The sequence below is a fragment of the Artibeus jamaicensis genome, unplaced genomic scaffold, assembly GCF_021234435.1.
Source record: "Artibeus jamaicensis isolate MK-2021 breed Jamaican fruit bat unplaced genomic scaffold, CSHL_Jam_final scaffold_1019, whole genome shotgun sequence".
Classification (NCBI taxonomy): domain Eukaryota; kingdom Metazoa; phylum Chordata; class Mammalia; order Chiroptera; family Phyllostomidae; genus Artibeus; species Artibeus jamaicensis.
In genome coordinates this window covers 34184931-34203188 of record NW_026522025.1, presented here as the reverse complement: position 1 = coordinate 34203188, position 18258 = coordinate 34184931, and the positions used below count along the sequence as shown (strand labels likewise).

Genomic DNA, 18258 nt, shown 5'->3' with positions numbered 1-18258 from the left:
ACTGTTTATGAATCCCAAGCCTATAAATCTTGATTCTGAAGAGCACGTCTTCCTCTTTTTCCAGGTTTGCATCAGCTGAGGAACTTCACTAAAAATATTCCTGACCAGAAAGTGCTTAAAGCGTGGTTTCAAGAGCCCCCTCTGCATCTGGGTATGGTCAGGTTTGTCTTCCCTCTCCTTATGTTGCAGGACTTGAAAATGAAACTCTTGCTGTCTGGCAATGTTTACTAAGTATCTAAAGCTGAGAACACTTGGTGTCAAATAACAATGTACTCCTAATGAAAATGCTCAATCACCTTTTTTCAGGGTTGGAAGTTCATTAAATTAGAGGGGCAAGAAAGAATGCTATTCCAAATTAAACGGACATGTTGCTTACAAACATACCAGTTTGGGAAAACCTTTTGATTGTAATCCTTCTCTTCCCAATATGCCTTACCAATACACCAATGCATTCTGTAATTACACATATTGAATAAAATATTGAAAAATGAGAGTGGAGGTTGGTTTCTAAATTGAATTGGGGGCAGAGTGAGCACACACATGGCTAATAAAAACTTGGTGAGATGACCAGCCATTCCAGCTGGAGTTCACTTAAAAAAATATCGTATTTATTTATTTTTGGAGGCAGAGAAGAGAGGTAGAAAGAGAGGGAGAGAAACGTCAATGTGTGGTTGCCTCTTGTACGCTCCCTACTGGGGACCTGGCCTGCAACCCCGGGCTTGTGCCCGGACTGGGAATCAAATGGACGACCCTTTGGTTGACAGGCCCACACTCAATCCACTGAGCTACACCAGCCAGGGCCATTTTTACTTTTGCTAACAGCAAAAAAAATTTATCATTATTTGTTCAGTACTGGAAAGATGTTACTTATAAGTTCTCATGAAAAAGCTACAAGATTAGTACTATTATGACCACTCTGCAGATGAGAAAAATAAGTCAGAAGAAAGTTAGGTAAATTCCTCAAGGTTACACACCCACAGGATATAGAAATACAATTTAAAAACATGCATTTGGCTCCAAACTGATACTGTTATGAACTTTGCTACATTATTTCTTTAAGATCAGCATATCCTACAAAATATCCTAACATACTATGATTCTATTTTAAAAGGTGTAGCAGACTCTGGTTGTCTGCCTCATAAAAAAATCTGTTCTGCCTTTTTTGATTATATGGTCACATGCTTATAGACTTCCTTTACTACATTGCAGCCAGGTATATCCTGGTGTTTACATTTTCACAATGAAATATGAGCGCACATGGATTAAGCATGTTGCAGTCTAGACCATGAATCATTGACAAGTATGCTGACATTCTCTCTTTTCCCCTGTCATGGTCTGGAGTGCAGATATGTGCGTTAGAAGCCTAGAAAATTTGGTCTATAACGTTAAATACCCTTTCATATTTTAAAACATATTTTGATATTTTGGAGTCCTTTTTAAAGCAATATGCAGTAGATGTCACCTTTACTGGTATAAAACACAAACAAAATGAATAAGAATATTTAAACTTTCTCTTGAGAATTAAAGAGAGAGAGATAGAGAGACAGAGAGAAAAGGGGCTCTGAATTGAAATTTTTAAGGTATCAGTAACAATTCCTTTATTTTTAGGAGGGAATAAAAAGTGGAAATTTAACAGAAAGTTATAATAATAAACAAAGATTTCAAGTGATTATAATTTCTAGCAAAATGCCCTTTTTTATAGACTCATGAGGAGGAGCTCCATCTATGTTCACACCAGTGACATTTGATATCTGGTGTGGATTTAGTCCTATGGGTCTCCCTTTCTCTTCGACATAATACAAAAGCAAATTTTGTGTATTCTCACAATTACTAACATTTAGAGAAAGAAAGGACTTAAAGTCCCAATTCCAACTGTATATCTATCTATCCAATGATACAATTCCCTCAAAGAGAAATTAATACTAAACCCACATTTGCAACCAGAAACTTTGTCTTGTGTAAACTCTGTCCAGTATATTGTCCACTCCCTACTTCTACCTGCTCAACCATCTATTTCCATGTGCTCTGAGCTTACATGTCACCTCCACAGAGAAAGCCTGCTCTGCCACACTCTGAAGTCTCTACGATTGTTCCCCCAAAAGACTAGAGTCACGTTTGGATGTAACTGTGTCCTACCAAGTGCAGAAGCAGATGTAAGTATGTGAGCAATGGGGAAGAAAAAAGTGTGCTGTAACAATTTACATATTAACCAGCAAATTATGATTGTTCTCCACATCAGAACTTCGAACTTCTTAAAAATCTACTGGCTGTATGGTGACATCTCATTGGGACATGAATTTGCATTTTCTTCACTGTAAATGTGATTGAGCACCTTTTCATGTATTTGTTTGCGGCTTTGTTTCTCTGTGAATTCCCTGCAGCTGCCTTTTTTTCCCTATTGAGTTGTCTTTTTCATCTTGATTTGTAGGAGGTTTTTTTCATTTTTTTAAATTGTTGTTCAGTTACAGTTGTCCCACCTTTTCCCCCATAACTCTCCCCTGCCCTGTCCCCCTCCACTCCCACAGTCAATCCCCACCCCCACTGTCTGTGCCCATGAGTCCTCTACTCATGTTCCTTGGCTTGCCCCTCCCCCCCTTTATCCCCTTCTTCTTCCCTTGTTATCATGTATTTTGGAGTTTTTTGTTGGTTATGTAACTGAATGCAGGTCTACTGCTTGTTACTCTGAAAGCCAATACTCTAGAGGCAGGTGCTGATGTAAAGGAAAGTGGTTAATTTTCAGGTGCCGACCACCTGGAAGATGGGGACTCACGTCTCAAAGCCCATCTCCACCTCTCAGTGCAGGCAGAGGTTTTATAAGGAGGGAGAAGGGAACAGAACAAGGAGATCAAGGTGGGAGGGGCTGAGAAGTTCTCTTCGTGCAGATGAGCACAGTCCTCTCCAGTCAGGCAAGTGACGGTCTGGTGGCCTCATCCTGGTTTCATCATCCTGGAGTCACGTCATCCTGGCTCCGTGGTTGAAGGTCAGCAAATCTCCCGGGGCTGGGATGCCTGAAGGTCAGAGCCTGTATCTTCTGAAGTTGATTCCTAGGATTCTTATACAAACATGCTGTTTTATCTGCAAGCTACATGTTAATCAGAGTGAGCACTTACAGAAACAATGTCAAAAAATGGTGGAGTGGGTTACAATTCCCCACTGTTTCAATTTTCCACTGTTGTACTTAGGTGATTTGCAAATGTTTTCTTTCTGTGACTGCCTTTTTATTCTTTAATGGTATTTTTCTTGAAAGATGTACTTATCTTTGATGTAGTCAAACTTTGACTTTAGGGAGGTGATGGTGGGGAGTGTGTGCATGTGTGTGTGTGTGTAATACACAAACTGTTACAGCAACTTTCAAATGCTCTTTAACCTTATCTATAGAGAGGCTGAAGGTGTATACACCCTCTGACTCAGGAATTCCACTATTAGTGCATTCTGTGAGGGGGTCTTATGTACATGTGCACAAGTATTACACACACACACACAGTAATTTTCCCCCCAATTCCTATGATTAATTTGTTTGAAAAAATTAGTGCTCATCTCCAAAAATAAATTTTGGGCCCATATTCCATGACATTTAAAAATCAATTCTCAGTCAATTATAGGTGTAAAAATGAACAGTAAAGTGGCAAATATTTTAGTAAATAACACATGACTTTGGGTGGGAGAAAAATACATATCATACACATCACCATCACCACCACCATGATTACAAATAGTGGCAGTTTTATTTACTTCTTTTAGTATTTAGACTTTTTTCCTCATTTGACTAGCATACTGCCATGTAGAGAACATCCAAACTGTGAAGAATAGATGTAATAAAAATGGTATCTCTGTCTTCTTAGCTACGATACGGAGGAATGACTTAACATCTAAATATGTTTGCTATAATTTTGGTAGGTATCTTTTTAAATTGAATTAAGGAAGCTTCCTTTTATCTTTGGTTTGATGGAATTGGATGACAAGATTTATCATAATTTTAATTTTCATCTATTCAGATGATCATCTAATTTACTTCACTTTAATTGTATCATTCAATGTGAGTTATTATTTAAACATAAGTAGACTTCTCAGGATAGACCAAACTAGGTCATGATGTTTTAGCCTTGCTTTATACTGCTGAATTTTGATTTAGAAAATTTGCCTTTATGTTTATAAGTGATATAAGCTTTTTAATTTTTTGTGTGCTGTTTGGTCCCTTTTTGGTATAAAGGATCTACAGTGCAAGTAATGATTTGGTTAGTGTGTCTTATATTTTTTTATATGCTGAAAGAATATGTATAAAATTGCAATTATTTTTTACTGGAATGTTTGTAGAAATGACAATAGAAGCATCTCTGGCCTGTGATCTCTTTGCAGGAAGACTTCTTTCTCACCGATTCCATTTTGATAATAGTTGTGAGAAGTTTCTAGGTGCTTATTTCTTCCTCGCGTCAGTCATGGTAACTTACATCTCATAGAACTTGTTTGTATCACTCAGCTTTTATTTATATAACATCGTTCATATCTTCTTATAGTTTGACTGTTTACAGGTTTCCTAATAAATAGTCCTTCTAATTCCCAATAGAGAGTTCTTTATGCATTCTATTTTATTTATATTTATTGACCCATTGTTTCAGGCATGCATCATTTCTCATGGGAAAGAGAATAACCTTCCTTATCGATCTTTAATAAAAGTCTGCTTACCATAAATTGAGTCAGTTTTACTTTGAGAAAGTATTTTGTGTTCCTTTTGGAAACATTTTGACTGGGGAGAGAATTCTGGTTTGACATTCTTTTTCATTCGGTGCTTCATAAATGTTATTCCTTTTCTAACTGGCATCGTTTCTAGGAAAAAGTGTTCTGACATCATGCTTTTTGGTCTTCTCTAGGTAACATTTCCTTTTTTCTCTCTAGATGTTTAAGATTTTTTCATAATATGTGGGTTTAATAAATTTGGCTATGGTTGAATAGCTGTAATTTGGTTTGTTATTCATTCTATATGGAGTTCTCAGAACTTCATTTTGGAATAATTCTGCATCTTTTAAAATTCCCTTTTCTATTGTGCTATTCCAGTGGTATACATATTACATATTCTGATATGGGTTTGCCTTTTGGGGTAGCTCTAATAGACAGTGCCCCCTCCCTCAGACACACTCCTTAAAATTTAACAGCCTCTTAACTTTGTCCTGTGAACTCTCTGATACACAAGAAATGCTAATAGAAAAATATGAAGCCAGGAAGAACTTTATCCCATTTATAAATAGGACCTGAAGAGGCTTTAGAGTGAGATCGTGTAATGTTGAGACCTGAAACTGGTCAAAAATTTTAAATTTCTTCTAATTTACCTACATATGAGGTCTGTCCAAGAGGTATCCAGCCATGTAATATGAAAAATAGAGACACTTATTGAAGAAGATATGAAAAACATTATACTTAAGGCAATATTACCTCAGTCCCCTTCAAAGTAGACACCTTGGAACCATACACAGTTCTCCCACTTGCCATCAGCTATCTTGTCATATTTTCCTGTATCTCACTGATGTTCCAAAATCTCTTCCCTTTCAAAGGTGATTTTAGTTTTGGGAAAATCCAGAAATCACAGGGCACCAAATCTGGGCTATAAGGGGGCTGAGTCACCTGGGTGATTTGATGTTTCACCAAAAAACTCCACATATGAGAAGTGATGCATGAGCAGGTGTTGCACACTCTGGCCGGCAGAGTCTGCCTGTTGTGACTGAAGATGAAAACAAATGCACAGGCTACAGCAATCCTGTGGAGGAAAAGGGGATGGCATGGCCACTCTCTCTCTCAAGGGGAGAGCACCTCTGAGTGTCTCGACCACTCTCTAAGAGGAAAGCTCCTGGACTCTTGCCTAGACAGGCTTTTATTGTCTTCCTGGGGTCTTATATCACAGAAAGATTTATTATCTATTACATAGAATATTGTTGTCTACATTTTAGGTACAATCAAGAAAATGAAAATAACAAATGCAGAAGGGAAAGGTGGTGAGATGATTTTGGGAAAATTCACACAGGCTTTGGAAACTACCTTGAAGATAGGCAATAAACATGTACTGTTTCAGACCAGGGTGAGGGAGTTTTAGCAAAAGCAAGCTATAATAGTTTGTATGCATTTTCTAGGCCTGATTCCCATGGGAAAACCCAGTTTGAGGGTCTGGCTCCTGCCCACTACATCACTCCTGTAGGTTTTCCATACAGGCTGAGTCACATTTGCTAGATTCAAAACAAACCAGTCCCCTATAAGCAGGTGCATTGTCATGATGAAGCTGCCACTCACCAGTTAGTTGCCCATAGCTGTGGACTTCCAAATCATCCGAATAGTTTCTGCAAAGGAATGTTCAAGCTTAATGCAAAATTTGATGCAGATTTGTTGCTGTACTGAGTCAGTCATTTTGAATGTGACAGAAACACAGTACACATGCTCAGTCAATGGTGTCTACCACCCTGCTGACTAGTACAGTGAAATCATCACTATTCATGCATGTGTATTCCAGTCCACTGTCCTTGGCTGCCTGAACTATGACTGTTCTCCACCTGTCATTCTTTCCCAGATCTGACTATCTGGGTATCAGATGTGACAGCACTCAACCTTTGATCTTGCAGATGTCTATAATATCTTAGTGGGTATGGAACAACAGAATAGAAGGAACCTGGATCCCTGAATGACTCTGTGGAACTTACAGTGGTGGGACTGTAATATGCCTTCTCAGCTGCTATCACCAGATGCTAAAAGATCTCGATCTGTAATATCCTCAGTGTAGTCCCCTCTACTCCTGCTATCAGAGAAATGGTATTCAAACATGGCTATGAGCATGTCTAACAAGCTTCACAGTCTCTGCTTGCCTGTGCAATGCAGTCCATAATCCAGTTCCTAATTAATCTTTCCACATTATTCTCAATGAACCCATTATACTGGCTGCACTAGACCAGACTAATTCCTAGCACCTAGTCCCTACTTCTGTATATTTGCTCATTCACTTACTTTGTGTCAAAATATTATTCTTCCAATCACTCTTTGTTTAAAGTGAGTCATTCTTTAAAACCCAACAAAAATAGGACCTTTTCTGTGATGCCATCTCTAACCTTTCCCAATATAATTAACTATTGCTTTTGTAGAGGCAAGCACTTTACCTGTAACATCATTTAAGCATCCATCACTTTTGGCTTTATTTTATATTTGTCACCTTCAAGGTATAGACTGTCCAAAGGCGAGAACCTCACTTTCTTCATCTTCAAATTTGCAAAGGTGATGGGCTTCACAGTTGTGTTATCTGTACCAAGTGAAATGCACCACCATGTGTTGCAGAAAAACAATCGCATTGCTCAAATTAAAAACACCAAATAAAGACAAATTATAAAAATTATCTAACAATATCACACAATAAGAATACACTTTAACTCTGAGAACAGGAAGTCTGGAATATAAACTCATCTTAAAAGATGAACATTCTAGTAAAAATGTGATTGGAAATATTATAACACATATTTAAAGAAATAAAGGAATTTTTTTCAATTTTCAATATATTTTCTGATATTGAAGTCAATATAACAGTTTTCCTGGAACAAGGTTTTCATTTTAGTAATGTATTTTTGATAATGCTATAAAAATGAATCTCTAATATCTAGCTATTGTGGCTTAGTTTTTACCATGTGAAAGAACCAATTTCACCAAACCAATTGATGAGAGTGGAGTTAACACTTTATTATCTTTGAAACCAACTCAGAATATTCTAGGCAGAGAAAGATGGGCAGCGAAGCCAGCCCCAAACTGTGCCAGTGACACAACTGCTGTTCATGTTAACCCAGAAGGCCACCGATGGAGCAAGTGACTGATTTATTGTACAGTTTTTGGTCTGTAGTTTAATACAGTGGGACGCTTTAAAATTATATGTCTATTTTTCTCTGAGTTAATGCTCATATGTAGGGAAGACCTTAATAGAGAGCTGAGAGGAAATATTTATGGCATTGCCAGCTTTTACAAATGTGTCGATGATTGTGATTTTTTTGCTCACTTTGAATAAATATTCACTTTTGAGTTTGTAATTTTATATTATTTTATTTCAAGCAAACACTCAAAATTTATATACTCAGGACCTTTATAATCCCAAGCCATCTCACACACACACACACACACACACACACACACACACACACACACACACACGTCAAAGAGTAAACTGCGAAATAGCGATTATCTCTGGACTGCAAATTTGTTAATGAAAAATAACAAGAATACTTAAAATGAGAGAAGGAAATGAAATAGTCTAAAAAAACGGAAACAAACAAAACACTCAAACCGTCCCCAAATGGGCCCCCCCCTTTACTCCTGCCAGCCTGCTGTGAGGGGCTCACTTTCACCCCGGGCTCTGTGCTCAATGTGGGGTGTGGAAGAACCGGGGATCGTCCGCCTGGTTTCACCCCCGCCCTGGGACAGCTAATCTCCATAAACAAACAGGAAAACCCTAAGTAGTTAAAACAACTAACACACGTGTCCTTTCGATTTTGTTCTCCTCGACCTCACTCTTAACCTCCTGGCTGTAACATCTGCTCGATTTTCAGCTGCTAAAGTCAGTCGGTACCCAGAGGACCCAGGCTCCAGAGAAGCGCGCGAGGACAGAGCGAGAACAGCTGAGAGAACTTGGCCCCTGTCGGTGGCACCCTCACCACGTAAGTTTCTCCCGGACCAGGTCTCACACATACATATTTGTAAAACAACAAGCGCACATCCCACACTAGAGGTGCGGGGTCTGCAGGCACCGTCAGGCAGGGAAGCAGCGGGAGGTGGGCGCCAGAGGGGGAAAGCCCTTTGCTCCCGGCTTGTCTGCCTTTGCGCTGGGAGAGCGCCCAGTGTGTCTCCGGGAGGCGCTGCTTTACCTCGGGCACCTACTCATGGCTGCGCCAAGAGCCGTGCATTGGTGAAGGGTTGCCCCTTATATCATCTGTGAAGAGGTGCCGAAGTCCTCTCCGGGACCGATGGACTAAACCCTACGCCCCGCGCAGAGGTGCTGGGTGGAGTGGCTTCCTCCCTCTCTTCCCTGCTCGTTTCCCACTTTTTCTAACTGGCCCCTGCTAGACACTGGATAAACAGAGAGAAAGGGTAGTTCTCAGCATAAACTGTAATATTTAACAATTCTTTTTGTATTCACCATATTTAGTATTTGAAAAATTCTAACAAGCTCCATTTGTATAAAATAATTCACTCTCAGTCTATTTAACCTACTGTTAAGAGTAACTATAAGGACTAAGCTTTTTCCCCCCTGCACTGCTTCTGAATGTTTGGGTTCTACAGGAGGGGAAATGACATAAATTACCTTTATTTTCAGGTTTATATTTTTGCTTCATTTCCTTTCCATACACTAGCAACAGGAAAGTGGGAGCAGGAAAGGGAGCAAGCAGGGTGGGAAACAACTGGGGGCTCCTGCTTGGACACACTGACCCCAGGGGCCTGGGGCAGAAATGCTGACGTATCAACTTTCTTTTGCCTGCAGCTCGGTCTTGAGCTTAAACCCCTCAACTTCTGAGTCACCATGGTCTCTGAGGAATGGAGTGGTGAGGGCACCTGTAGCCTGATGGTCTGCACTGCCGGTTTCACTTGTGGCTTTAGTTCTGGAAAATAGCTGGGAGGTGACAGCCTTGCAGCATGTCACATAGCCAGCTCAGTGGCAAGTGGAGTGGAAAAGACAGCTGCATGGAGAGATGCAAGATTTGGCTTTTATTGTACATTTTTTGGGGGGGGGGGATCGACGGTGGGGAAAGGTGAGGACAGTTTCTTCATCCATGTTCCTCATTTGAGTTTGCATTAGGATGGATTTATCACTGATATTCAATCTTGACTCCGCAATGGATTAGATTAACCTCCTGTACTCTGTTTTGGCATCAAGAGCAGACTGGTTCAGAGACCTCCGGCTGCCGTTATTTACTGGAGGGAAAACCAGTAAAAGGGAGCCCAAGCACAAATGGACTGCCTAAAGACAACAGCCTCACCCCCATCCTCAGTCACAGCCTTAAAAGTTGGAAGACATGCAATAGCTGTAAATCATTATTCAGGCCCAAGCTTTCTTTGGACTCCTTGGGTAGCTTCTTTCTTGGTAAGTCCTGAAAATTGGAAAGGAGCAACTCAGCACTTTCTGGAAAATAAGGAGTTCTTGCTTCTCCCTAGTGAAATCCTACGGCAGGCATGTCCAAGAGTTACGCAGGCCCAACTGAGGGCAGTTTGGTTCTGGGTCTTTCCACAAGTACCTTTTTCAAACAGTTACATGGGTAATGCAGAAACTGAGTGGTGTTTTGTTATTCTTCATTGACCTTTCATTAATATATACTTTTTATTGGCCTATGGCATACATCTATTTCTTGATTTTGGTGTACACTTCTATTCTGAAACAAATCAGTCTCCCAGTGACACAATTTTCCTATGTGGGATGATTTGTGAACTCTGGGCCAGGAGGATTTTGATGACGTCTCAAAAAGGATGAAAATCAAAAGCTATTTCTCTTCTGGAACCAAAAAAATTCCTTCAGTCCTTGAATATTATAAATGGTTCTATAGATACTACATTTCATTGATCTGTCATGTCAAACTGGAATTGTCAATTTGAAAACCAAAATTTTGATGAATACTTGCCCTACTCATCACTAGTTCTATAGGTGTTCTCAACAACTAGGACCACGAGACAGAAGAGATGCATGCAATCTGTGTCTTAACAATTTATGGCTGTGCCCCTAGGTCATCCTAGTGCCAGGTCATTCCTCAGGACCGGAAGCCTCACTGCCTTAGGTCTTAAGAGAGGACAATGGATGAGGTGGTGATTTTGCTTCTCACAATGATGACCCTGCCTTGGATGGGGCCATGATACTGCATTTTAAGATGTGGCTGTCCTGACACAGCAATGACATTCAACCTGAGATCCTCATGGCATTTAGAGCACTTTGGCCCTTGCAGAAAGTCACTATAAGGGCAGAACCAAAAATTGATGAATATTTTTATTGTAGGGCCTACTTTATGTTTACTGTGGGAGGAATATAGCAGGAAAGAACAATGAAAACTTAGAGACTGCCAAAGTGTTGCCTAGCTATGAAAACCTTTATGGAGAAGTGCAAGGTGGTGATCATCACTGCTACTGTCGGAATGGTGATTGGAGACCTCCCTCCAGGAGGAGCGTCGATATTAGCATTTCCTCATTTTGTGTCTCTTTCCCCTCAGTGTCCCTGAGACATAATGGATAGAGTTTCTACCAGGACCAAATTGCGAGCTGTTGAGTGGGCTAGCCTTAGAAGTCATCAAGGCATAGATGGACTTTAGAAGCAAAAGGGCCAAGCATTTACAGTTACCCAAGTCTTGCTTTGGTAAAGAACTTCTTCTTTTGTCAGTCTGTGGCTTAGACAACAGACCTGCCTTTAGTCCTTCAAGTCCCTGAGCTATGCACATGAAGTTGACCAAGGAAAAATCTCGTATTAATATTTAGAGCTTGGAATAGCTGAGATTTTCTCAAGGCCCTTCTCTGCCAATTTGCTTCATGGAATGAAGCAAATATTCATGGAATGAATATCTCATTAAATGTAAATACATGGCCAATTATAATACCTGGTGGTATTGTAACAGTAGGCTGTCACTGCACTTTTTGATTTCAACTATATTTAAGAGACCAAGTCATTAAAACATTAGTCTAAAAGCTGATATTTTTAGCTATGATTTGAAAGTTCACATTTTGTTTCATATATAATTTAAAAGTTTAATGATTAAAATGATTAATTTATGTTTTTGTATACACAATGTATAAAGGTATTTTTTAATAACAACAACTAAAAATGTAGAAATAGAGCTATAAAGGAGAGAGTTTTTTATATATTTTTCAAGTTAAACTGGTGTAAATTTAAATTAGCATGTGAAAATTTTAGGATGTTAAATATAATCTCCATGGTACCCACAACAATAATAGCTATAGAATATATAAAAAAGAAAATGATTGGGGAATTAAATTTTTTTAGTACAAAAGAGTCAACTAAACATGAAAGAAGACAGTAATACAGGAAATGAAAGATTAAAAATATGAGACAGAGAAAAAATAACAAAATGATAGAAGTAATTCCTCTTTATCAATAATAACCCTAAATATAAGTGAATTAAACTCTACAATGAAATGATGGAATGGTGGAATTTATTTTAAAAATTTCATGATAAAAGTATATGCTGCCTACAAGAGATTTACTTTAAATTTAAAGACACAAATAGTCTGAAAGTGAAATTGTGGGAAGAGATATTTTATGAAAATAGTAATGAGAGCATGGGTAACTATACAAATAATGGAAAAACTAGAGTTTAAAATGGAAAAAGTTACAGAAGACACAGGAAGGCATATATTAACAGGAAGTTTAATATAGGAAAAGTATAATAATTGTAAGCATTAACACACCTAATAATAGATCTTCCAAGCATATGAAGCAAAAATTGGAATTGAACTTAAAGAGTTCCACTATAATATAGGAAAGCAGTAGAGAAAATCCATGAAGCCAAAGATGGGTTATTCGAGGTGATCAACCAATTGACAAACCTTTAGCTACATTGGTTATGAAAAAGAGAGGACACAAATAGTGAAATCAGAAAGGAAAGTGACTCACATAGACTTTTTCCTTAGGATAGTTTTAGAAATGAAATTACCACCAATTTTGTTGGGAAAAAAAGGATATGAGAGAGTACTATAAACAACTGCAAACCAACAAATTAGACAACTTAGATGAAATGGACAAATTCCTAGAGAGACAAAATCTACCGAGACTAAATCACAAAGAAAATTATTTTTTGGCATACAATTGGTAAGGATATTTAGTTAGTAATCAAAAATTTCCTGACAGAAATAAAACAGTGTGATGTCTTCACTGGTGAGTTCTACCAAGTATTTGAACTACTAACACCAATTCTCAAACATTTTAAAAGAATTGAAGATGAGGAAATTCTTCCTAACTCATACTAAGAGGCTACTATTATGCTAATGCCTAAACCACACAAAGACACTACAAGAAATGCAAACCAGACTAATGTCTCTGATAAATATTTATGCAAAAACCTTCAACAAATTGCTAGCAAACCAAATTTAGCAGCACATTAACAGAATTATATACTCCATAACCCTTCATGACCAAGTAGGGTTTATTATTGAAATGCAAGGAGTTACAACATACGAAAGTTGATCTATATAGTATACCAAATAGATAGAATGAAGGGGAAAACGATCACATCATCATCTCTAGTTATGTGGAAAAAAATTGACAAAATTCAATACCCTTTTATAATAAAAATACTCAACAAACTAGGAATAGGAGGGAACTATCTCAACATAATAAAAGTCACATATGAGAAACCCAAGTCACACATCATAATTGTGAAGTAGTAAGAGCTTTTTCTTCACAATCAGGAACAAAACAAGGATGCCTGTTTACACTATTTTCAGTATAACACAGTACTGAAAATTTTAGACAGATCAATTTGGCAAGAAAAAAAGAGTCATCTAAATCGGAAAGAAAACAATAAAATTATCTCTGTTCACAGATGATATGATTTTATGTGTAGAAAACTTTAATGTTTGCATACAAATTGTTAAATGTATATAATAACATTCAGCAAAGTAACAAGATATATATGAGTGTATTCAACATGCAAGAATCACTTACATTTCTATATACTAACAATGAATAGGCTGAACAGGAAATTAGGAAAACAATTCCATTTATAATAGCATCCAAAAGAATAAAATACTTAGAAATTAAATTAACCAAGAAGGTGAAAGAGTTTTTCAGTGAAAACTACAAAACATTGGTGAAAGAAATCTAAAAAGACAAATAACAGGGAAGGCATCTCATGTTCATGGATGACAAGACAATATTGTTTAGGTGTTAGTACTACCCAAGGTGATCTACAGATTTAATGAAATCCCTATCACAATCCCAATGACTTTTCTTTTGTAGAAAGAGCAAAACCCTCTTAAAACTCATGTGGAGTCTCAAGGGGTCCTGATATTTAAAATGATCTCAAAGAAGAACAGCAAAGCTGGAGGACTCATAATTCTTGATGTCAAAAATTAAAGAACTTACAAATCTCTAGTAAACAATTGTGTGATATTGACATAAAAACAGGCATATAGACTATTGGAAAAAAACATGGGATCCACAAATAAGCTCTTGCATATTTATGGTCAAATGGTTTTCAATAAGGGTACCAAGACCATTCAATGGGGGAAGGGGCCATCTTTTTAACAAATAGTGCAGGGACAACTGGATAACCACATGAAAATAATTGAAGTTGGACCCTTACCTAAAGTCATATACCAAAATTAACTCAAAATTGATAAAAAAAAACCTAATATAAGACCTAAAACTATGAAACTCTTAGAAGAAATCATAGAGTAAAAGTTTCACTACATTGGATTTGGCAATGCTTTCTTGAATATGACATCAAAGCATAGGAAACAAGAGATAAAATAGACCAAGTGAACTTTATGAACATTTAAAAAATTGTGTATCAAAAGACACTATTAATAGAGTAAAAAGGCAACTCAGATAATGAGAGAAATATTTGAAAGTTATATATGTAAATAGGGATTAATATTCACAAAATATAGAGAACTCCTAAAACTCAACAACATAATTATTTTAGATTAAATTTTTTATTTTTAAAAAAAATAATCCTGACTTGTAGAGAAAGTTCAATATTATAGTGAAACATCATGTACTTTTCACTTAGATTTACCCCTGGTGATATTTCATGATATTTGCACGTTGTCTTTTTAAATGAATGCATTCTTTCTTCTATTTACATTCTTATTCTGATAATTATTGGGGAGAGTAAGTAGCAGAGCCTTTGAAGCTTCACCACTAAATATTTCAGCTGATATCTCTTGAGACCCAGACTTTCTCCTCCTACCTTTCCTTCTTGGAAAGAAGGCTGCCTTCTCTGTATCTTCCTCATGCCCACATGGTCATTCTTTCCTTCAGCTCTGGGTCCAGCACTCTTGTAAATCTGTGCTCACTATAGGATCATCCTGGCCTTTCTGCTGACAATTGCAGTGAACTAGCTGGCTATTTAACATCGGGAACCTCTCCCCTCTCTGGTTGTTTACTGGTCTACCTCTCCTCTGAAACTCTATGCCCTCTCAGAATAATCACTCCTTAGGGTTCCACAAGGCTTTTCTTCTTGTATTTTCTTAAGCTGAATTATCATCTCAACACATGATTCAATTACCATCTATACACGGCTTCCTCTCAAACACATGTCGCTCACATAGAACATTTTTTTCAGGATAATTTCAGCTTAACAAATGTTGACTGAGTGCATTCTATGTGTCCAACATGGGGACTAAGAGAGAGAGCTTGGACTTTACTGAAGATCATTAAAAGTGTGATAGTAAGCCACGATCAGTGTTGTATCATCTGTCGTCTTCCTAGTTTGAGAGTTACTGGTAAACACTGGTAGTTATTCCCTCATATGTAATTTCCCTCCTTTTGTGCCAAGAGAATACCTGTTTATTTGCTGTGTATATGTTTTCCCAGGGAAAATGATCATTTCCCATGATAATTCCAGCTTCCCTTGTGGCCAGATATAGTAATGTGATAACTTAAAATTTTTTAAGTAGAAGTGATGAATTCTTAAGGTAGAGGGCTATGCCAGTTTCTCTTCTCCAATCTGTCTTACTACAAACAGGATGGCACATCATCTTAGTGAGACCTTGAGCTGCGTCTTATGGTTGACTGAACATACAATGTAAGTGATGTTTCTGGAAACCAATGCTTTATGAAACAAATCTATCTTACTAATACTGGGAATACTAATACTGGGATTTATGTAAAAGAATAGTATCATTAAATTGTTTATAAACCATTTATTTGTTTCTCACAGGTAAGACTAATTCTAACTGATACACTTTAGTGTAATTTTGTGGTCAGGGACCATAGTTTGTAAATAATCTTATCCCTGGTAACAAGCACAATTTCAGGTGTATAATACATGTTTATCCAATGCACTGCAATAAATTAAAGGCTTTACTGATAGAACTGGCTATCAAGAAGTGAAAACATGAGAGCATACCATTCAAAAATTACTGGCTAACCTGGAGGCCTTGGTGAAAAACTGATCATGCAAGGAAAGAGCCTGGTCTAGAGACTGCTGAGAGGCATATGGGATGACAGCCTAACTCTGAAGAAATAAGAGGAACCCATCTCATCACACTAATACATTAGAGAATGTATTGTTCATATAGGGTAGTCAATAGAAAGCTCCTATACATTACTCATCTAGGAGTATATGGAGTAATCTATGTTGTTGAGGAAGATTATTCTGCCAGATAAATGATTGCAAAGCATGGCATGGTGACACATTCCTCCCTGGTTTCAAGTCCTGGATCTACTACTTTTTCATACATACATTTGAGCATATCCCTCAGTCTTTCTGAACTTCACCTACTACATATGCAAAGTGGTTATAGTAAGTCCCAACCTGCATGGTTCTCATGAATTGCAGTGAGGTTGCCTTTGTAATACATGTGTCACAAAGCTCAGCATGATGTATATTCTCAGTAGATGAAAAACATTGCTTGAGTTTTATTTTCATTATAGAAGTAAAACTTTGGAGGGTGGTAATAGCTGCTATATCATCACTACCATCATCAGAAATTGTTTCTCTCTTGGTCTGCTAAAGCTAGCCTACCTTTTTTGACATAGGGAAGTATGGAGGCTACACAGGCCCTCTGCTGACAAAAACATGCTTTCATTAACTGTAAAGCAGAGAATAAATTTGTGATCTTATTTCTACAGAGAGACTCTTTTTGGTTTGTAGGTTGTCATGGCATCTGGACCCATCATGTTGAATCCCATATGTTTGGTGGAAAACAAGAATGAGCAGATGTTTGTAAACCAGAAGGCCCTGAAGATTCTTAATAAGATTTCTCAACCAGTGGTGGTGGTGGCCATCGTCGGACTGTACCGTACAGGGAAATCCTATCTGATGAACTGTCTTGCAAGAGAAAAGCTTGGTGAGTGAAGTCCTGTGACAGAGAATATTTGCTTAACTCCAGCTGAATTTCTTCCTCACCGTTTCTCTAGAAAAGTCATATGAAGGGAGATTCCCCACTTTTTATTAAACACATTTTCTAAGTCTAGTTCTTACCAGCAAACCTGCAACTTGACTTTTTTCTGTTCCTAATTCTTACTCTTGTTGTTTCTGCTTCCTATAAAAGGAATATCTCCCATAACAGTACTCTTAGAGTACATCTTTTCTAACCTGTAAGACACTGAGCTCTTGCAGTTAATGTCTTCCTCATGAAATTTGGCTTTCTATACTGTATTATTTCTTATTAACTAACCAATATGCTTGAATTCGTGTCATTTTAAAATTTCTCCCCAAATTCCATATCTCATTATGAGTACCACCTCATTTTTATTTTTAACTCCTCTTCAAGCTTAAATATGTTGTTTTAATTTCCTTTCACATTTTTGCTCTTCCCATCTTTCTTTTCAATTGACTCCTCTCTGGATCTAACCCTAACAGTCAGTCCAGTAAATGCTCTTGTTATATTTACCAATGACCTCCATTTTGTATAACTTAATGAATATTTCTTTGGATTCATCTTGGTCCCCTGTTTGACATCATATCTCATAGATGACTTCTCTCTGATCCTTGAATTTCTTTCTGTCCTTGGCTTCTGAGGCACCACACTGTCTGGGTTTCTTCCTACCTCTGTGTTTAGTTCTCTTCAGTCTCTTTACCAGCCTCCAACTTTTCATCCAGTCGTCTGAATCGTAGATCCCTCCAGGATTTGGCCCTGTGATATTTTCTCTTCTCTATTTATACCATCTCACTGTGGTCTCATCCAACTCACATACTTTTCTAATTGATATTTCTTGCTCTGATTTCTCTTCTGACATTCAGACCTATTAATCAAATAACCACCTAAATTTTTTCTCTTTGAAAGTTGTCCACTTAAAGTTGTCATGTTCACAAAAAAAGTTTAGATCAGTCCCCACTTTGAAATCCAAATGAAACCAATAAAAACGAAGCAAAATTACAACCCTTTCTGTTTTCTCAATCATTTTCTTCCCTGTACTATACCATCCTTCCAGTCTAAATCCCCAAATTTTATAGCCCTCGTTTAGTTTATCTCCCACATCCGGTTTATACATCTATCCTCTTGTCACTCTTCCTAAATATATCTCAAGTCTGTGTCTCTCTCCATTTTTATTTTACCATTTTTATTTATGAGGCTAAGTCGGTCTCA

General features: G+C 37.6%; 1 protein-coding gene and 1 long non-coding RNA gene across 2 annotated transcripts in view; one reads left to right on the top strand and one right to left on the bottom strand.

Annotated features, from left to right (window-relative positions):
• Positions 1–4790: 4790 nt before the first annotated feature.
• Positions 4791–7272, bottom strand: LOC128625880 (uncharacterized). Its single transcript, XR_008389747.1, has 3 exons — positions 7131–7272; positions 6277–6323; positions 4791–5749 (listed from the first exon to the last, which is right to left on the bottom strand). It is a non-coding gene; the product is annotated as an uncharacterized LOC128625880 (long non-coding RNA).
• Positions 7273–8343: 1071 nt separating this feature from the next.
• The window catches only part of LOC119056100 (guanylate-binding protein 6-like), a 29608-nt gene continuing 19693 nt past the window's right edge, over positions 8344–18258 (top strand). Inside the window, exons 1-2 of the mRNA XM_037154426.2 lie at positions 8344–8666; positions 16821–17016. Of these exons, the coding sequence (XP_037010321.2) occupies positions 16827–17016 (190 nt within the window). The 5' untranslated portion in view covers positions 8344–8666; positions 16821–16826. The remainder of the gene's footprint in view (positions 8667–16820; positions 17017–18258) is intronic.